The 23406-nt window shown below is 28.8% G+C and overlaps 1 protein-coding gene across 1 annotated transcript; it reads left to right on the forward strand.

Annotated features, from left to right (window-relative positions):
• The first annotated feature begins 1130 nt into the window (after nucleotides 1-1130).
• Nucleotides 1131-17720, forward strand: LOC105201916 (synaptotagmin-4). Its single transcript, XM_011170196.3, has 6 exons — nucleotides 1131-1361; nucleotides 8626-8934; nucleotides 9783-10153; nucleotides 10260-10418; nucleotides 13734-14051; nucleotides 16719-17720. Exons 1-6 carry the CDS (start codon nucleotides 1310-1312, stop codon nucleotides 16836-16838), a joined length of 1329 nt encoding a protein of 442 aa, XP_011168498.1. The 5' UTR covers nucleotides 1131-1309; the 3' UTR covers nucleotides 16839-17720.
• Nucleotides 17721-23406: the final 5686 nt, after the last annotated feature.

A 23406-nucleotide genomic window follows, 5' to 3' on the forward strand; every position in this document is an offset into this window, starting at 1 on the left:
TTTAAAACGCCATATTTGAAAGTCCTTAAAAGTTTTTTGTTGCGCAGATATGATTTTTTAACAGAAAAGTAGATTTTTGAACAATTTTTAAGTTTTGCTTAATGATTTTTCTTTTATAACTTAACAATAAATCATGTTTCGGCAATACCGATTATGCAGTCACATTTCTGAGATTCTGAATTTTCATGTAAAAACAAAATTGCTGAAAAATGTTGATCGGAACCAAAGTTATAACTTCTCAACGTTGAAAAAGTCTCCCAGACTCAAAAATGTGTTTACGTATTTTACGGGATCGGTGTGTTTACTAAGTTATTGTCAAAAAATAATGGTATTTTATAATCTCCTCCTTTCTTCTAAAACTTCCTAAAACTATTTTGTTTATATATGTTTTTCTTTTTTATATTTTCCTCGTCGGTCTTTAAAACACAATCCAAACAAAATATTCTGCGCGAGGTTCACATGAGATGTAGTTGCAATAATAAAATTATTATATGCACACGAACATCCAGTGGCTCGTATTGTCATTATTTTGTTATATTTCTGATTTAATTCTTCCGAACTTACCTATATAATTCCTTTTAATTTTAATTACATAAAAATATATTTATATTTTTTTAATTTATCAATTTATTTTATAATTTACTCCTGCTTTAGGGTCATGTCTGAATTCTGCTATTACTACATACTAATTGTACCAGTTTTAGAGTTCAATTTCTCAAATGCTCTTTTTGGATTATATTGCAAAAACATTAAGTAAAATTATTGCGAAACAGTATTATAAAAACTGCTATTTTATCTAATAGAAATAACTTTCTAATTTCTATTCGTGTTTATATTTTATTTTAAACTTTTCTTTAAAAAAAATATTACCCGAAAACAAAGTGATACGTCAGTATTGGTGACTTTCCTTTACTTTATTGAAAATAGTTCAACATGTGTGTCTCGAGTCTGCGACAAATAATTTGCGAATATTTTCTATAAATCGAATTTGACATTATGCGTCAGACAAATCATCCGTAAGTTATCGCCAAGACCACCCTTTACCGTCGTATTCATTCGGTGACGCTGTCGGTAGTGCCGGTGGCGTATCGTCCTCTCCGCTACTCTCCGCGCAAGCTCCGCTCCTCGGAAGGGCTATTGATCCACGCCGACGTCTCGGCCGATGATCGGACAGAAGGTAGAGTGCCACGAACGTCGGGCCATACGCCGCCCGTAAATAATCGTTCGGTGTGCCGTGGCAAACGAATTTAAGATACGTACGAGGATAAAAGCATCCTTTTAACATTCGGGGGTAGCAGCGTGCCCAAAGATGGTCGGCGGAGTGACGGAGGGTGGACCTCTTATTCGACCTGTCGAGCCCGGTGAGTGCTGCGACGATGAGTCGCATGACGTTCCCCGTCTGACGTTTCTTCCAGAACCACCCGCCGTCACCGTTAGCTCCCTGCCTTTCACTATCGGCGCACAATTGTCGTAAAGTCAACCGATTCGTTCACCATGTGCAATAACGATACAATAATAATGCCTCCACAATAATGTCGTACAGAATAGAATACACCGACAGCTGTTAGCTTTCTGTTTCGCGGCCACGACCGCGCTAAATCGTCAATTCCTTGAGAAATTACGGTAACAGATCTGTTTTCCAATGCATGAAATTAAATTTCGTTCATACTCGCCGATATAAATATCGGAATAACCAATGCGCAATTCCGCCGTGAAAAGTTATAAGGGCGTCAAGCATTGATATTGACTAGCCCAATTGTGGGAGTAAAGTCTATCAAAATAATCGGCGCACTAGAAAAAAGCATTATCATGCAACGTGTTTGAAAAGCTTGATTCCAACAATTAATAGTTTTATTTTACGTTTCATATGTTTATATTTCACACTCAGTCAACATGATTTATAACTGCTACGTTAATTTGAGAATAATACTTTACATGACAAATATTTCGTGATACTTTTATTATAATTATCATAATTACTTGTATCTGGCTTTCTTTTATGTAATATGAAGAGGCAAATACTACATTATTTACGTAACAAATATGTGATGCTTCAATACAGATAGAATTTAATCCTTTGCGGCATACATTTTTCTATCAGTCTAATTTCAACGAAACTTGACGCTCGGAAAAGGGGGTCACTGATCTTTTTAGGGTTAATGATTTTAAATTCAAAATCCAACTTCAAAATTTTTAATATATAAAAAAATGTAAAAAGGTATGTAAAGATTGTATAAAAATCGTAAAAAACTAAACATAGAAAAGTGACAGATTGATATGTCACTATGCCACACCGCAAAGAGTTGGAACTACATAGAGATATTATGCAAAGTATATTAACATATAACTTTACATATATTATACAATTATAATGTAATTATATTACTGCAACTTTAACGTTATATAAAATGCTATATTGAAATTTATAGCTATTATAAAGTGAACACTATAAATATGTTAACTGGCTACTATCGAGAAGATACTAGAAGTATAAAGAGCAATCTATATCAGTTTATTCGTTTAACTTTTCAATACTTTTGTAAACACATCACACGCGATAATCATACACGGTAATTATTTATTCATTTCTTCGTTGTCTTTGTATCAAATTACATAGTGTCGCACTACTTGCAATAAATAGACGCGCAATTACAACAAAATCGAAAGACACACATGCATACGATCAGTGATCCCAGATGGGTCAGGTTTTTTGCGCATGCGCGACGAATTTGATCTGAAGACTTATATATACACATCCACACACATACACACGCACATTGTGCGTGCGTGCGTGTGTGTGTGTGTGTGTGTGTGTGTGTGTGTGTGTGTGTGTGTGTGTGTGTGTGTGTGTGTGTGTGTGTGTGTGTGTGTGTGCGTGTATGTATGTATGTATGTATGTATGTATGTATGTATGTATGTATGTATGTATGTATGTATGTATGTATGTATGTATGTATGTATGTATGTATGTATGTATGTATGTATGTATGTATGTATGTATGTATGTATGTATGTATGTATGTATGTATGCATGTATGTATGTATGTATGTACCAGTATATTTGTATGTACGTATGTACGTATGTATGTGTGTTTGTGTATCAAAAATTAACAGTGTGTCCCTCGTTAAATTTTCCGGCCAAGAGTGACCAATCCAATCAGTCTAAACCGAACCAATCCAAATAATCCAATCAAGTGTGACTAATTCCGTCCAATGCGATCAAATCCAACCAAATCTAAATTACTGTGACACTCCAGCAACGTTCACTTTTAGAAAACTTTGTAGTAGGTACAATGTTTTACAGCAAAATATTGCAATATAATACATGCATATTTAATAATACTTTTTGTTATAATAATTAGGATATTTTTCATTCAAATAAACAAATTTGGGATATGCACACTAACAATTAAGAAAAAAAATTATATGAATAAATTTGCAATGTGCTAATTAATAATGCGTTATTACCCTTTATCCTACCCTCTAACTCCCGATTGCTCGGGCCACAATAAACAAGAATTTAAAGTCGGTCACGCGTCAAGCTATTTAGCTGTGTTCTCGAACTTGCGCAAAATGTATGAGTCTAAATCTTTTAGGGAATTATAACCTAAACGTGTAAACATAATGAAGAATTACACGTAATTAAAGTAAGAAAATATCGAAAACAACTGAATCACGAATCTGATTCGTGTTGTTTACACTAAGAGAAATTGTTTGTTAAGATCAACTAACGTTTGATTGAATAGTGATCAAATGAATTTTGTAGTTACTGGTACCAAAAACTTAATTACATTTAACAAATCTTTCGTAATTTGTTGTATGAAAATAATTATTTAGTTAAGGCTACAAATAGTTTGGTCAAAACAACTATACATTTAGTAATTATAAGATTCATTTAATTACTATTTAATCAAACATTAATTGATTTTACCAAACATATTACTCTCACTGTACGTTTGTCTCGAATGAAGTACCACGAGTCAGGCTCGTGCTTATTGTTTTTGGCCCAAATTTCTTACCACGAGCCTCACTCGTTGTTGTAGGACAAGGAGTTAATAATATATTTTTATACCGTATACTATTTATATATGAGTATAATATAATAATAAATTATGCCATATAATAATAATAAATTATGCTAATATTATGCCATACACTCACAAGACCTTACAATAACATTGAAATCTTGCATATCACAATTCAATATTTCAAAAACAGTGTTAAAATAAAATGAAATATGATTTTACACAGAAAAACTAAATGTGCTAAAATACCTAAAAATTTAGCTAGAATATTTTTTCTGTTACTTGTTAAATCATAAATTTGCGATCAAAAGTATGAATATCTGTGGATACACATTACACGTTAAATATTTATAATAAAACAAGCAACATAATATATGCAAAATAACTATTTACACTCTCGCTCCAGATCATGGTTTAAACATATTGTATAAAAGAAAATCCTATCAAAGACACGTACATACATACAAGGAAACTAATCTCAAGAAAGCAATTAATTTTACAATAGCATTTTAATTTCCACATCTACTCACTCTATCAATATTGCTTTATTTACAAATTTTCTATTTCATTAATCATATTATAGTTAATAATTGTAATTACTTTTTATAAATTTTGTTCAGCTTTTATTGCTATTATTTCAAATAAACTTATTTTGTGTGTGTTATCCATAATGCTCCGAGTACTTTGGGTTATTTTTAAAAACAATATGTGATTATTTCTTTCTCAAAACTAATACTTAACAAATTCAATAAATTTGAAAATATAATCCTTTAATTATATTTAAAAAATGAGACAAGAGATCTTATATTTAAATAAATTTTAACTCGCAAAAGTATGCACGTATGTACACGCACGTATGCACACGCACTTAAATATATGTATATGTATGTATATATAAGACAATATTTTATTTACGCATTTTTTTAATCAACGCCAATTTATTAGCCATAGAGTTCTACCAATCATCTAAAAGTTCATCGGGTATATATAATAGAACGAACGTAAGTTACAATTTACTGAAGAAGGAAAAAAGATGCGTTTGTAGAATATAAGAAATTTCTTTTACAATCCTTTTGACTTAAAAAATTTTCTTAATAAAACTTGAAACTTTTTATAATAATTTCTTTGCTTCTAATAAACATTATAGAACATCTACAATGAGATTGTTAAATCGCAAGATGGATGCATATAACGAACAATAGTATTCCAAACCAACACAGTCCACATATAACATGAGCTTATTTGCTAAATTCATACATACATTACGACACATATTAAACTCAATAATATTATTTGAAATTCTTATTCAAGCTCTTCAAGTTAGACTAAAGTTAAAAAATTAATATGTAACATATTTCTTAAAATTACGTAGAGAATATACACCTACAAAAATTTCTGCTACCTGCAAAACTAAAATTCAGCTTTTATAAAAATATAGCACTAATGACCAGTAACCATCCTACAATATCTAAACAGACTGTAACAAGTAATTTTAACGGTTTGCTTTTAGAATTTAACGCAAATTATACGAGATATCATAATATTCCACCACCGTAGATATATTTAAAGACACATGCACACATTACCGTCCTTCCTCTAACATTAAGCAAATCACAAATATTAAATAATAAAGTACAATAAAAGTATACCACTTATAAATAGGATGTTTTATATATAATTTTTATTTTAACTTTTTAAAATATTTGCAATTCTCTACATATAATAAAGAAATATTTGAAGATTATTTCTGAAGTATTTTAAATTTATTAAGAAATAAAGTTAACATTTAAGTAGGTAAGTGGGGTGCTTACAGCACTCCAAGCTATAGACGCCACAAAGGGAATGTAAGGAGGTGCACTTATACCCCTAGCTTGTAAAATAGATAGGGAAGGAAAAAGCCACAGAAAAAGTAGAAGTCGTTTAATACAGAATACAATTTTTTTTTAATTAAACAGAAACTCAATGCATAAATAGTATGTAATTAACATTTGTAATAAAACTTTAAAAAATCCATTTCAGAAAAATCAACGTTGCAACTATTTTATACTTTTCACACTTTAGAATTGTTTCATACTTTTAGGTTGACAACAGAACTCATCGATTCATTACTTTTCTATTATTGATCACTTAATCGATTGAAGTGGGTCATTTAGATTAAAACAGTTAATGATGACAAAACGTCATATAACAATATTGTTACTCTACTTACCCACTTATGTTTTGATTTTAGTCTTAGCCAGTTCTTAGACACTTTTATATATATTATTGTATTTCCTTATTTTTCTTATGTAAAATAACACATCGTTACTATACAAAATTAAAATTGAAATTATCGACGTAAAAACACAATATTTTCACAGATGTTGCAATTACTTCTTTTGATAATAGGCAATTTATAAATTACAAAATGCGCGCACGTGTGCAAATGTGTGTGAGTGAATAAGTGTGTGTTTATTTTTGTGCCCGCGCGCACACACAGAGAAAAAGGAGAGACAGAAAAGTGATCTGTAATTTCAAAATTTGTTTTCTATTAAAATGTTATACTTTGAAATAATTCTCTGTATTTTTAATTCTCTACTTGTGTTATTTCCCACTCAATGTTTTATAATGTTATGATAAAAATTTTATATAAGTTTCATTAAAAAGCATTATGTTTATATTCAGACATCTTTTTGTTCAAGGTGAATATTTTAATAATAAACAGTATTAAAAATAAAACGGAGAATTGCAGGATTAGAAACTTTGTTTTGAAAAAGATAAAATAAAAAAAATATTGTTCACAAGTTTTAAAGTTCTCTTTTTAACATTCTGCCTTTGTCTCCTAAAGATTTAACTAATAAAATTCAAATATAACATAATGTATTAATGAAAAAATATAACAATAATAATAACATTTTTTTGGAGTGTCGTCAACCCTTACTTACTTATAGATAACTTTTAACCATCTACTTAAAGGTTAGGCCCAATTTTTCATTACCTGATTAATTTGGGATTAATCTTACCCGGAAAAAATTTTTTAAAGTAGTAGAGAGAGATATTTTGACCGTTGCTGTATAAATACAAATTAAACAAGAATGTCTTCTACGGTCGTAGCTAGATCTTCGTGCTTGTATTGTTTGTGTGATTTTATATACTTTCCTCTAATTTAATAAACTGCGCGCAGAATTAATTAATTATTAATATTTAGTATTATAATTAATTTTAGTATTGGTATTTCTAAAACTTCTGAACCCAGGAAAATTCTAAACAATGGAAAATTAAAATATAATTTTGTGTAACAAAGTACTGTGTTTCTTTTAAACTAACCTAATTTTTTAAAATTATTTTTATGGATAGCCATACTACAATCACTTTTTTTCCACTGATTATGGAGTGCATAAGTTTTTTATAAATCACGTCCTAAATAATAAATATTTCATTACTTTGAGTCTAGGATCTGTCAAACAACACTCTGACGAATGAAAACGTTCAAGTTTCAATAGGAAATATTAATTGTAAACAAAGTTATTCAATAAAATAAAAAGAGATGCCATATTACCCTCTTCTCCTCTATATAATTGTATACATTTATATATATCTAATGATTACAAAAAATTATATACAATCATTATATACAATTATGTAGAATTATATGTTTTAATTATATATAATCATATATAAAAATTATGTATAAATATGTATAATTATATACATATGATTATACATAATTATGTATGATAATATACAACAAATTTTTACCGGGAACGAATAAGGAAACCAATAAGTCAGAAGTCTTTATTTCCCTTCTTAGAATAGAAATAAAAGACTCTGATAAGTGAATTCTCTTATATATTATGCGTAAAAACCTGTGATCCAACCTTAAATTACCAAATAATAAAAATCGGGTCTTAAAGTACTTTAGAAATAATATTTAAATTGCTATATTCGGAAAATTAGCAATATTTCAAAAAGGTTTTGACATTTCAATAACTTTTTGCTAATATTTCAACAAAATTGTAAATTTTTTCAATAACTTTTCAATAACTTTCTTACAACATTAAAGTGCAAGAACCCAGAAAAAAAATTTTTATATATAATTATATATAAAATATGTATAATTATATGTCTTTTAAGATTGTATATGGACATATTTTACATATAATCATGTATAATTATATGTAAATACATATGATGATAGTATGATGATTATGTGTAATATTTTAATAAATATTTTAATATATATGGACATATTTAATATATAATTTTATATAATCCTATATACATATAAAAAATTTTTCACAGAAATCACAGATAATTTGCTGTTCTAAAGTTGTTTCAAAAGTGTTGCAGATATATTTTATAACTTTTATTAAATGTTACATTCTCTTTTTTACAATAGAAATATTTCTAAGATACCTCTGAAAAATGTTGGTGCTATATAAGAAGATTCTTATATAAAATTGCTTATAAGCTTGTCAAATCAGAAAAAGTCCATGTGTATACAAATATCTGTACATAAAATCTTAGCAATTTGCAATGTTGCTGCAATGTATAGCTGCAAAGTCCTGTATAGAAGTATAGCAATTCGATCAGTTCACTATAATTATATAAATGATTTTAGTCTCGACTGCGACGTTGGTGACGCTATGCCTTGGTTCCGCCTTCTTATTATGCGCTGTTGCGATGACCTGGTGGCTCTGCCGACGACGTCGCGAGCACACCAAGCTAAGCTCTGACAAGTCCCTAGCATTCAGACCACCGCATCGGAAGCCGACGGCGGTTAAAAGTCCTGGCAGCACGAGCCATTATTTAAAGAAGAGTCCATCGCCAACAGGACCGGCTAAGAGTCCGCCTGGTTCTGGTGGACAAACTCCGAGCCCGACAGGGTCCTCAAACCCAGCGTCTCAGCCCAGAACACCGCAAGGCGCAGGTAATGTGACACAATGCCTTTGGTGAAAATTTTTCTCGAGAGAGAGATGTCTCATATTATTTTCAGAATTTTTCGTACTTTAAATTTATAAAGATTTCTGAAAAAATACTTTAGATTTTTAAAATTTCTTTTAGAATTTATATTAAAATAAAAAATCCTAGACTATATCAAAATTTACACATATAAATATAAAAATTTATATAGAAGAGTAGTCTTCTTCTTATGTTTGTATAATTGCTCCAAAAAAAATCCTTTTTCTGTTGTCATGAGATCAAACGAGCAGTACACTGCACTGTCCATAGATGACCGCGACAAAATTATATTTTTCATAAAAAACCGCATTGAATAAAATGAAAGATACAAAAAACATGAGGTTTCTCAATTATGGTTATTTTTACAAAATTATAATAATATTTTGAAAGTGACTCCTCAAAATTGAACTTTAAAGTAAAAACAAATAAAGTATTTTGACAGTACGGTATTAAATATTATATTAGCATATCCGTGTCTAAGGTCCAAACTCATAAACGTTTCTCAAACTTCAGATCTCAAATCTGTCTTTGTCTCGTGTATAGTAATATTATATACAAGATAAAAGACAGATTTGAGATTTGAGATCTGAGAAACGTCTATGAATTTGGACGTAATACTTCAAATTGGTTTTAATATCCTTATTTAAATATTTTAAATATTATTGATTTAAAGAAAATCTAAAAAAAAAATAACATTCAGGTTCTTTTCAAATTATTTCTGAGAGAAATGATAATAAAATTTTTTTAATTACACCGCCGTTTCTTTCTAAAAAATAATTATCTTTTATCGCTTACAATTATATAAGTACTTTGCAGGTACACCAATACAAACGCCCGTCGAGGTCGCTGTGAGTATAGAGAACGAGCGTGACAAGGCTGAGCTAGAGAATAACGAGAAGGTTGAACGTGAAAAGAGCCAGGCAGCGGAGAATGACAAAGATAATTTGGGCCAACTGATCTTCAAATTACGCTATCGAAGTGAGCAAAATGCACTGGCAATCACCGTGGTGAAGTGCAAAGGTTTGCCAGCCAGGGGCCAGCAAAACGCCACGTGTGATCCTTACGTGAAATTGCAATTATTGCCTGACAAGCAGCATCATGTAAAAACTAGAGTCCTTAGAAATACCAGGGATCCAGTATACGATGAAGATTTCACGTTCTTTGGCATATCGCAGAATCAACTTCAGGTAAATAAAGCTACATCCTATTTTTCAACTCATACGACAAATTTTTAATTAAAATTACTGCAATAGACTAAGAGAAGAATGATCTATTTAAAAATTATAATTTCAGAAAATTAGCTTACACTTCATCGTGCTGAGTTTTGACAGATATTCGCGTGACGATATCATTGGAGAATTGACATGTGCTTTATCATCAGTTCCCGGTTTAGAAGACGCGGATAATCAAGAAATATCTCTCTGTCGAAAAATATACCCTAGGAGTTTAAAGGTAATTTTTGTATGCTCTGAATATATTTAAGAGGTAGTAAGACCCCAACTATACGAGTCAACAACAGACTTAAATATAAATTTAAACAAAATATGTCGTTATGTAAAATCTAAAAATAAAAAAACAATTTTATATACTTACAATATTAAAAAATATTGAAATAAATTAATTTAAAAGAACGGTACAGTAAATCAAAATCATATTTTACAGGCATATGTAATAATATCTAAATTACTTAACACGAAAGTTTCAAGACATTCTTGAATCTGTGTGTTTTGGGATTTAACTACCTTAAACAAAGTTAAATTGTGTTCAGTTCAAAGTAATACATATACAATATTATTATATACATAAAATTACAATATACACAAACTTATAGATATCTTCTTAAACGTGTCTTGTTTGAAAAAAATATTTTCTTAGTAAAAATAATCAACATATTAATATAAAGTAGAGGAAAAGAAAGTAATATGGCACCCATTTTCATTTTATTGAATAACTTTATTTATAATTAATATTTTCTATTGAAACTTGAACGATTAGATTTGTCAGAGTGCTGTTTGACAGATTCTAGACTTAAAGTAATGAAATATTTATTATTTAGTACCTAATTTATAAAATCTAATGCACTGCATAATGGGTGAAAGAAAAAAAGTGATTGTAGTATGGCTATCCATAAAAATAATTCTAAAAAATTAGTTTAGTTTAAAAGAAACACAGTACTTTGTTACACAAAATTATATATTTTTAATTTTCCATTGTTTTGAATTTTCCTGCGTTCAGAAGTTTTAAAAATTTCATTAAAAATATTATTTTATCCCTATTTAACATTGAACAACAAGCATGAAATGATGTCTCTAATATTTCTAAACACCGCTCTTTAAAATGACAATCGATTTATTAAAGAAATATTTCGATATAAAAATTTTGCTTAAAACATTATATTAACAAAATTCCGTGTTATTGTTTTAACTTTGTATAACTTGAAATGTATACGGCCAAATAAAAAGTTAAATGACAAAAAAACACTCAAGTGTATGTACCTTCGTGTGATAATACACTCAAGTTTAAGAATAATGAGGAAGGATATGTAATTAAAGGTTAAAGGTGTAAAAAAGTTTAGAAGTACTCAAAAGTAAAAGTTCCTTATAACAATTGTCAGTCATTATGTATTGGCATATTAGCACCATTAAAAAACGGCAGGCTACTAAACGGATAACTCCATAAGCAATTGTTAGAATACGTCACGTAATAACGGAAATAATAAATAGCCGTTATTGTCGATAGTTGCCATAATATCCTCTTTTCCTCTATTAATATAAATAATTGTAATTTTTAATTATTTCTTTATTTTTAATTATTCAAATAAGTATTTCGATTTTTTTAAATCAATAAAAAATCAATTAAGTTTTTAGTGAAAATGATAAAGAAGAAGATGGTATTATGATCATCCATTTATATGTTATACAATAATTTCGTTAGTCAATATTTTATATTAAAATTTTTTAATTTAAAATTTATTATTTAAACACAATTAAAAAAGAAAAAGTTGATAGTCATAATAGTCATATACATTTTCTAATTTGTCAAACTGTGCGCTGTTACCTTTGGTCTTAAAACGCATAAATAAATGCTTGTTAATTTGATAAATAAATATTAGCATCAATATTAAAAGAAAATCGCCAATACTAACTTTTCACCAATTTGTTTTTGGATTACATTTCTTAAGGAAAAACTAAAAATAAAACTTTTTAGAAACAAATGTAGAAATTAAAATGTTTTTTATCAGATTACATAGCAATATTTATAATATCTTTAGTAAAAATTTTTCATTAAATTTTTGTATAAATTGAAACATTTCTCAGAAATACTAAAAAAGTTTACATCTTTTTTCTAAAATTTTTTATGTGTGAATTCTGAAATATTGTAAGATTTCTATGATTTCTTATTTTATAACTTCTAAAAAATGCTTTAAACTTTTTCATATTTTATAAAATTTTATGAGAAAAGTTATAGATTGAGAAGTCTTAGTACATTATTTAAAAAGATCTTCCTTATAAAAAACTCTAGAAAAGATGTAGACTTTCATGACATCTCTGAAAACTGTTCTGATTTATATAAAACTTTTTAGAAATTAAAAAAAAATTAAAATTTTACAGAAATTTTAAAAAATGATATAAAAAATTCTGTGAAGTTTTTATTAATAATTGTTTCAAATTTTACAATAAGTTTTTCATAAGACAGTAGTGGATACAATTTACAATGCGGCTAGATTTCCAAATTAATGTCCATTGCATCACTTCTTACCGGTCATATGGTAACAACAGTTTACCAATCACACGCAGCTGATGCCTGCGACGCTTTGTCTCAGAAGTTGTGATATTATAGATATGAATCATACTTTTTATCGAGCCATCATTAAAACTATTTTTTAATAATTTCTGTAAACTAGATATTAAACTGACAATATTTATGTTTAATCTGTCTCTTGTTCTCTAGCTGATTGTAAGCGTCCGTTGTACGAATTAACTCATATAACACAAATCTCCTAGGGAACGTTCCTGAAACGTTCAGAAGATATTCATACGTCCTAGAGACGTCCTTGGAACATCTTTTGGATAAAGTATGCGGTTTGGGAAATGTTATCTTCAATTTCCGTTAGAATAAACTCAACTTTATTTCTGCAATCCTCAAATATTTATTGCTTTTCTTACCCGATTCAATATGGGGCAATACGTGTTGACTTGGGAATCTGACTAATAAAAGTTGCAAATCATGCCGACCACTGTAAGATGCAAAAATGAGCGTCTGACAAAATAAACCAGTACAGTTGTAGGCAGTAATGCTACATTTTTCTTTTCTTTTCCTACAACATGAATCATCTGTACAAAATATTAACAAATTAATGTATATCAATGTATTAGGTTTCCTAAAAATGTTTCACTTCGACGTAAAATATTCTTTGTAGATCTATGTAAACACTTTAGCCACAAAATGCAACATGTTGCGCAACAATACATAAAGATTAGATTAGATTACTAATCTAATAGATAATCTAATGCTGTATTTTTTATTTCTATTTTATATGAATTTTATCTATCCTATTTTTATTCTATCCTATATGACTATTTTATGTCTGTCTTATCGATAGATGTGTCGATATACGCTAATTTTATGTTTGAAACTGCATTGTGATAAAAAAAATAGGAAAGAGAAAAGTAGAATGCTACAAACATGTAAAATGATATAATTATATTTTGAAATAATGATAATTGTAGAAATAATATTTCTTTGATTTGCTTGTTGCTTTTTTAGATACAGTCGCAAGGAAGAGGAGAATTGCTGGTCTCTCTTTGCTGGCAACCTGTTACTAGCCGGCTGACAGTAGTAGTATTAAAAGCACGAAACTTACCCAAGATGGATGTGACTGGGCTCGCTGATCCTTATGTGAAGATTTATCTTCTATACAACCAGCAACGTGTTGCTAAGAAGAAAACACACGTAAAGAAACGTACGCTCAGTCCGGTATTTAACGAGTCCTTCGTCTTTGAGATACCAAACGGTGCAGATGGGCTCAATAATGTCAGCCTTGAATTCATGTTATTGGATTGGGATAGAGTCACGAAAAACGAGGTAAATTTTATGCTTTAATCATTCACAATGCGATATTTCGTTTACTTTTATTAATTAAATCCTTTATTAAATCTTATTTACAGAAGTCTAAAAAATTAACAAATTTACTTTGCACAATAAATTTTTTCCAATCGACTTTAAAAAAAAATTCCTAATTTTTGTATTAATTAATTATTAAAAATTAATTTGACAATTAATTTAAAACGTATTCTGCAATTCATTATGTGAAATAGATGTTTTATACATAGAATTTTAATTTAAAGCTTATTAGGGCTAAAAATGGTGTTAATAATAGAAAATGACATCAATATATTCAATATTTTTGATAAGCTAACTATGATTGCAAAATATCTATAATTAGAAGAACATCTGATACTTTTGGGAAAATTGAGCCAATCTTCTACGTATGTACGTATATGTACATACACGTTTATCGTTTATCCCAATGAGAAATGACCTATCGAATTGACGTTGAAATGATATTGTTGCGTCCCCGCGACAATCAGGAATCCGTACGTGGCACTTGCAGAAATAAAGGAGACTGCTTTACGAAGAACTGCGGTTTAAACGTAGAATAGTACAGAACGGAAAATCTTCGTTACACAAGCCTTGACAACTCAAAAGCAACAACAACAAATCAAATCCAACGGCCGACATCAAGGCGCGAACTTCCGATCTCGCGTTTCTCGTCAATCGATATCAGCCGCAATACCGAGCAGAATATCGGGCACTACGCGCTGACAGAAATCACGGGCGCAAAAATATCAATTTGATTTCGACGTCAAAGCGATATTAATTTAATTATTGTTATATTTCTCAGTAGTACTGTACATAAAAACCGATATTAGATACAAAAAGGTCTGTTTTTGCAATGCTCATTCCTAATAAAAAAAAACCGATAGAAAGCGATAGAGTCCAGGTACAGAAACCAGATTCAAAATGATAGAATTCTATTGTTTTGAATGAAGTTTTTGTACTTGGACTCTATCGTTTTCTATTGGTTTTTTTTTAACAGGGCGGGAAAAATAAATTGAGCATTCATTACTTATAGTTTGAGACGAGGAATTCAACGGTGCTCTATATAATTAAAGTGACGTTACATGACGAAAACACATAGAAAATTTCGTTTAAATCATTTAAATGCGTGGTGTCGCAGTCATTCACCAAATAGGCCACTACACTATATAAATCGATAAATGATGTGACACATTATCGGTTCTTTCCAGCTACGCGATACAGAGGCAACTCTGTGTAACACAGTGTAACACAGTGAATCATTTTATTCTTGTTTAATATTGATAAACAACACGAATAAAACGATTCACTGTGTTGCACAGTATCACCTGTATACGTAGCTGGAAAGCACCTTATATTGTAGAAAATTAAGGTTCGTAAGGCTATTAGATGTTAATTAAGCGAAATAGTTATGATCTCACTGGATCGCCGTGATCTCTTCGGCTTCACCGTTATTTTCGATCTCAGTACACTTCTCGAATCTCGACTTCTTTTTAGGACTCGCCATCTTGTATATTCTCCACTGCATCGGCCGCAGCCATTGATAACCTCTTTACGGAGCAATTGTCGATTGGAGTATCTGTATTTTCCGTAGATACAACTACTTTCTCATCAGTTTCTTTCTCCTCACTCCAAGCATTCTGTTTAGTTTCTTTTATATCATCATTTTCAGATGCTTTTGAATTTGATTTTCTCGAGAATGTCTAATGATCACAACAAACGACTTTACTGTAATAAATGTGTAAGCGAATACTACATACCGATAAAATTTTATTAAAATCGGTGACATGTTTGTCGAGAGCTCCCCTTATAAGTTTAATAGGAAAGCACGACTGTTAACATTTCAGTATAGGTTACAGTTCATTGATTGAAACCGAAACGGCGAACAGTTCGAGTGAACTTGTATGTAAAATTGTAGAAATTGTATGTAAAATCATACAACATAATTTCAACACTAATTATATTCATTTGGGCAAAACTTTTTCGCAAATAACTACAATACCACGTGTTTTCCTAATTAAACACAATTTTCTATGTGTTCTCATTATTATGTAACGTAATTTTAATTAGCATCATTAGATTTCTCTCGCCTCAAAACTAAGTAATAGTATCCGTTTCAGTTTCCCCGAACACAGCAAGAACAAGCTTCGTAACACCCTACTTTAATGGGAAAAATTATAAATGTTAATTTTCTCAAATGTTTATTAAAATAAACTGCCCTGCTAAACATATATATTACACAATAATAACATGAATTGATGAAAACTTTGTGATAAAATGATACGTCATAATGCAACAGTTATCAGGAAATAATTTTAAATAATATACGTTAAAACTTAAACTAATCTAAATCTAAGGTATCAATATTTGACAAATTTAAATATTATTTAATTCATTATTTAAAATGTTTTCATGTTAAATGTGTAACATTTTATTACAATATTTCCAAAGTATAATTTAGGAATAATTATGCATTTTTTTAAACATGTATATGAGAATTGCAGATTATAATTTGCAAATTATAATTTGTAGATTATAATTTTTATACAAGATTGCGTCATATATATGTTAATAAATATTATGCTATCACAATGTTTATATCAACTATTTACAATCACAGCAAACAAATCGTAACAAAATATAACAATTTAGGTAATCGGCCGACTAGAATTTGGTGGACCAAAATGTCAAGGCTCCGCTGTAAACCATTGGAAAGAGGTGTGCAGCTCACCGCGACGACAGATAGCAGATTGGCATAAACTGCGGGAGTAACTGATCTCCGGCTCTACGTATCATATAGCCCGAATTCCCATCTCCAATTTCTCTGGATTCCCATATCCTCCTCCACTGTGAAACCGATTCGATCTTTGAAACCCTACGAGATAGGGCGTCTGTTTTGTAAACTTAATAGTCGATGTATATTAGGCTTGAAATGAACGATTCCACTCGTGATCGCTGTCATCACAAAAAAGACGTTCTTGAATTTATGAACATTCATAAATTCCTTATTTACGATTCACACAAGCGATGAAAGAATTCATGACACATTCTTTTTTAATCTCAAAATAATTGACATTTGAATCGTGTTGTTTCTGTCGGGGCCTATTAAATCAATATAATTTATTTATTTGTGTTCAAATTTTTATCCTAAAAATAGAAACTTCTTTATTGATGGACGATTGTGCATAGATCGTCGCGGAACGTGATGATACGCGATTACGGAATGACAGCTTGCAGGATGCTTCACGAGATATAAACATAGACATTAAGAATCCCGTCGACCAGTTGGTAATGAAACTACAGAAGAGACTAAGAAGTGGCAGTGTATGCAAAGCGACCTATCAATTATTAGATATTGCATCATGTAGATGAAAATGAAGTAAATATTCTTATCTCCTAAAGTGAATTGAATGGGATGCACTCGTACACTGGAGGCCAATCTCACATCAGACATAAAAGCACACGCCTAACATATAATCAACTCACTAAACAGTTTAACAAATAATAATTCTTTTCTTAATATAATTTGATACATTACACATTTGATTACTATTTAGCAATTGTTATCTTTGCTGAAAGCAGCTTATGCACTTTGATCAATTTATGTACTAAATTTGTGCGCGCGCTACTTTAGTTTAAAGAGAGAAAGAGAAAGAAAAATGCACAGAAAAAATATTAATATCTAATTAAAATTAATATGTTCTATTTAACAATCATAGTTTTATATATTAACAAGAAGTTGTATTAATGATAATATAACCAAACTTATAACAATTTAATTTTCTTTGAAGAGTTTGATAATCATATATTTCAGCATTTTTTACATTTTTATTTCAGTATTATAATAATCATATGAAAAACACAATATAATTATTTTTGTAACAATATTAAAAAATTCTAATTCTTGATTTAAAGATATTATTATTTGTTTGATAACTTTTCAAAAGTTGTTATTAAATATTGAAAATATATTTTTCTTAATAAAACTATAGAAGATTCTTTATATAAGCAAATTATGTTTGTTTAACACTGTATAATAACTTTTTGATATTTATCATTTTCAAAATAATAAATAATAAACCAAATTTAAGCAATACAAACGATAATTTAAAGATATCTTCTCTATAATATTGATAAATATTGATATGGAAAAAATTGAAACAGAATTGTTTATAATAATTTATGTAATAACGAGCGCCCTTGACACATTATCATAGCATAATTTAAAGAAAATCCTATAATTCATGAACATTTCATACAGGAAAATAATATAGTAAAATTTTATTTTGATAATTATGCATATTAAAAGACATTGCACCGATGACCTTGATGTGTTATTGAGGCAAGGGTAGAGGAGAAGAGGATATTATGGCTACTGCCGACAATATGGTTACCCCTATTATCTTCGTTATTAGGTGACGTATTCTAATGATCGCTTATGGAGTTATTCATTTAGTAGCTCGCCGTTTTTTTAGTGATGCTAATATGACAATACATAATAAGTGACAATTGTTATAAGGCATTTTTACTTTTGAGCACTTCTAATCTTTTCAAGGTACACTTTTAACCTTTAATTACATACACTTCCTAATTATTCTTAAACTTGACACAGTACATTATCACACGAAGGTACATACACTCGAGGGTTTTTTTTTTATTTAACTTTTTATTCGACCGTATACATTTCAAGTTATATAAAGTTAAACCAATAACATGGAATTTTGTTAACATGGTTTTTAAATTTTCATATTGAAATATTTCTTCGATAAATCGATTGCCATTCTAAAGAGCGGTGTTTAGAAACGTTAGAGACATCATTTTATGCTTGTTGTTTAATGTTAAACAGGGATAAAATGATATTTTTTAATGAAATTTCTAACGGTATTTTTAAAGTTTCTGAACGCAGGAAATTCTAAATCAGGAAAATTCTAAACAATGGAGAATTAAAAATACATCATTTTGTAACAAGATACTGTGTTTCTTTTAAACTAAACTAATTTTTTTTAATTATTTTTATAGATAGTCATATCACAACCACTTTTCTTCTACCACCGATTATGCAAGGCATTAGATTTTTATATATTATGTCTTAAATAATAAATATCTCATTAGTTTGAGCCTAGAATCTATCAAACAACACTTTGACGAATGTAATCGTTCAAGTTTTAATAGAAAATATTAATTATAAACAAAGTTATTCAATAAAATGGAAATGGGTGCCATATTACCCTCTTCTTTTTTACTAATCAACATTTTCTTATAAATTAATCAGCGATCTCGTATAGATTTCATGACATACTTACATAAAACTTGTTTTTGAAATTTTATTACATCCCCCAAAGCAAAATGAGTCTGATTGTTCTATTAAAGAATGTAAACAAAATCACATAGTCACAGGTATAAAATTAGTGAAATGTAATCTAAAACGCATATTTATTCACTATGCAGCATATATAATAATGTGTCATCTAATGAAAATAATAAAATTTTAATAGGAATTTTATGTTGTCGTGGTATATCTTGAAAATTATACGAAACCGCCGATTAATAAGAAAAAGTTGTTCAATACCCTTGCTGTATAACATATATATCAATGTCAAGGTCATCGGCACCGTGTCCCTTAATATGCATAATTTCCTTCATTTTTTTAATTCTAAAATGTTTTTTTAAAAAACTTTATTCTTTCTTGTGAATATAATTTTCCGCAATTTTTATATTTTGCTTGCATTTTAATTAAATTACTTAAAACTCTTTTTCTTATGAGATTCAATATTGCTTTAGAAAATTACATTTTCAGTTTAAAGAAAAAAATTTGAAAAAAATCAGGAATGCTTATATATTAATCATAAAATTATTCTCAAAGTTTGATAAAATGCTTATATTATATGAAAAGGCTGAAAAACCTCCTGAACACAAACTGCAAGCGAGTGTACAATGTGCATCATTATTTCGGAGAGATTTGGCGAAGATTCAACACCTCGTATCTTCACCAAATCTGTCTAGCGCTAAATACGACTATCTGATCATAGATCTCCTTTCGCATAGCGTATATAATATACTGTCACGGTAAAACCTACAAATGTATTTCAAATTTCAATCTGCGTTTCATTCATCTTTCCAGTCTCAATGAAACAAAGATAAATGAGTGACTGCGCGTACATACTATTGCAACAAGACTTGAAAAATTATGGAATCGAGTAAATTCGAAATTATTGCGATATATCGGCGAATATATCGAGGGCAACCTCAAATTATTTCAATCACGATCGCCTTTCTATTCTCGCGATTAGCACTAATAAATGAAAAAAATGTAAAGCAGCCCCTCGGTGATCAATAATATTGTATAATACTCTAATATGTCGTACAATATTGTTAATATTCTCCTAGACAATGTAAAGCAAACTCAATATAGCTTCCAGACGATCAATAATATTGTGCAACATTCAAATATTGTTCAATAATATTAAGCACCTAGGAGCTACTTAAGAACTTGTTGCTTTAAAAGTAGTTGGATTACGAATAGGTCCGCATCGCGATTGTACATATGTAACTGACGAAAACGCAAATTGGCGAATTTATTTAACTCTTGCATAATTTGTAAGAGAAAATTTAATGTATGTTGTATGTATCTATCATGAAAGCGATAATATTAATTCTTTTAATATAACATGACAATATCAGATGTTAAAACAACAATCTAATTTAAATTTTTTTTCTTTTAATTGAAATGCTGCAAACGCAAGATTGCAGTCGAATTTCTTATTCCTGATGATGTTTCCCAATATTTACTGCTTGCTTTTTCACACGTGTAAAATAAAAGCCTCATTTGGATCACATGCACAATAATATTGATATTTTCATTTTACATGCAGCGCTAATTGACTAATCGACTCAATTTGGTAGTAACTTAAAAATTAACAAGTTAAATTTAAAGTTAAAAGTTAATAACTAAGTACTAATAATTTTTTACTTAAACTAGTTACTTTTAAAATATGTACATTTTAATTTATTAATTTTTCCTAAAATTAAAAGTTTATCTATGTTAAAGAAAAAAAATTTAAAACAGAAAAGTACATTTCTATATAAAAAATAATATTTATTTGTTATTTTATAGTATAAATTTAATTTGTAAATAAAATAGAAATAAATATAATTTATGTAATGATTCATATTGTAATTGTTTTATTATTTAGAATAATCTTTTTAATTGCGACAGTCTAATTTAACACAAATAATGATTGTCATAATTAACTTTTAATTTAACTTTAGTTAATTTAATCTTAAGTTAATTATTTTAACGAAATTTTTAACCCTCAAGACAACCTCGCAAAATGAGAAATTCAGATTTTAATGAAAGTTGACATAAATGTAAAGTAGAAAATACATGAATTTAGAAATTTTCAGTTGCGGCTAAAAAACAGTTGGCAGGAGTAAAACTACCCCTCTCAAAGGTAAAGAAATGTCACTTTTTTTCAGTATATCTCAAAATTAAACAAAATATTAAAAAATGTTTTATACCAAAGTTTTACAGTACAAATATCTCTATTTAGATTCTCTATTTATTTTCCCCAAAAAATTTTTTTCAAAAATTAAACTTTTATATATCTGATATAACTTCAAAGTAGTTCTGCATTACGTCATAACTAATTTACATTAAATTTTGAAAATATTGCAAGAAAAATAAAGTAGAGAAATATTGATTCTAGATTTTATGTGTACACATATACAATATATATATATATATATGTATGTATGTATACGTTACATGTACTATTAAATGTCAGCAACAAAATTACATTTCTGATCTATTTCAGATATGTAGCAGAACACTTTAAATGTTATATCTATAATATATAACCGTGCCAATACTGCGATGTGACATATATTTGTCTTTAAAACATATATGTTACATCAAAGTGAGTTTTGGTTCTCTTTGCTGCTCTTTTATTCGATGTTTGCAGGATGCAAATTGTATTCCGATATATACTGCCGATACTCTGAGAGAAGAGAATCGTTGCAATTACCATAATTCAATTTTATATTTATGTTTATATGATTGAAATATTGGAAATTTAAAAACGTTAGTTTTAGTTATTAGTAAATCAAAACATCTTCCACTTGATTTTATTTTCAAGGAAACTCATCAGAAAAATTATTTTACTATAACAACATAGATATTCTCGGTGAAAAATCTCATAAAGCTCTACCTTTTATACCATTTATGTGATTCTTTTCTTACGAAAAATAGAATGCCATAGCAGCCATCTAGTGACGGTTTTATGTACTACAATACTCAGAGAAAAAAGTATGTGATATTTGTGACTATAATTGCATGATTAAGAAAATAATTATATTTACTATAATTGTAGTTGTGTTAACGATATAAAAATAGTTATTTTAATTTTCATACATATCTTGATATTTTACTATATTAATAGTTGTAATTATTATAATTTATAGTAAAATATTTTTAGAGTTGACACAACTATACATATAAGGTTGTTCGTACTAACAATAACTATAAAAATAGTTCTTTTAACCATAATTTTTCAACTATATAATAATTACAAATACCACATACTTTTTTTACTGTTATAGTCAAATATCACATATTTTTTTTCTCTGTGTACTAAAAATCTATATACAGGGTGATTCAGAACGACCCATGTGTCCCTGTAAAGGCGGCGCAACTCACCGTCCAACGCGGGCGCTTACCCGTATCGGACGGTAAGTTGCACCGCCTTTGTCTACATGGCCCGTGATTTGCTAACTTTATCCTCTTATTATTCAAAAAGTAAGCGTCGGACAAAATTTTAGTACAGGAAAAATCGTCAGAATTTATCCAAGAACACGTCTTTACAGAGACACATGGGTCGTTCTGAATCACCCTGTATGAACTACAGATTTTCAATACCGACAGTATTTATTGAAAAACATCCAACTCATAGCTGCATATATAATTATAACATAATTAAATTCATATGGAGAGTCACAAAAGATGTTTAATTCTCTTGTTAACTTAAGCATATCTTTTAGCAAAAAATTAAGCAAAAAATTTTTTCATCGTTTGTATATATGTATTTTACAAGATTACATTTTTACATTATGTTATGAGTTATAATACGTAACAAAAAAATATAATTTTTTTCTTTTAGAGTGCTCTCAAATTTATATAATATTTACGTCTCATCCACATAACAGTGATATAAAACATTGTTTTTTTCATGTGCTCCTTTAGTTATGTAATAGTTATGTATTGGTTTACTGTGATTATTAATTTTTTTAACTATTGAGATAAGACAATACGGATAATTGCAAGAAACCATGTAATTTACTAGTA

Source organism: Solenopsis invicta, chromosome 5, assembly GCF_016802725.1.
Source record: "Solenopsis invicta isolate M01_SB chromosome 5, UNIL_Sinv_3.0, whole genome shotgun sequence".
Lineage (NCBI taxonomy): Eukaryota > Metazoa > Arthropoda > Insecta > Hymenoptera > Formicidae > Solenopsis > Solenopsis invicta.

Coding starts and splice junctions, on each gene's coding strand:
- LOC105201916 (XM_011170196.3), top strand. CDS start 1,310: ATGGTCGGCGGAGTGACGGAGGGTGGACCTCTTATTCGACCTGTCGAG. Junction 8,935..9,782: donor CAGAACACCGCAAGGCGCAG/GTAATGTGACAC, acceptor AGTACTTTGCAG/GTACACCAATACAAACGCCC. Junction 10,419..13,733: donor TATACCCTAGGAGTTTAAAG/GTAATTTTTGTA, acceptor TTGCTTTTTTAG/ATACAGTCGCAAGGAAGAGG.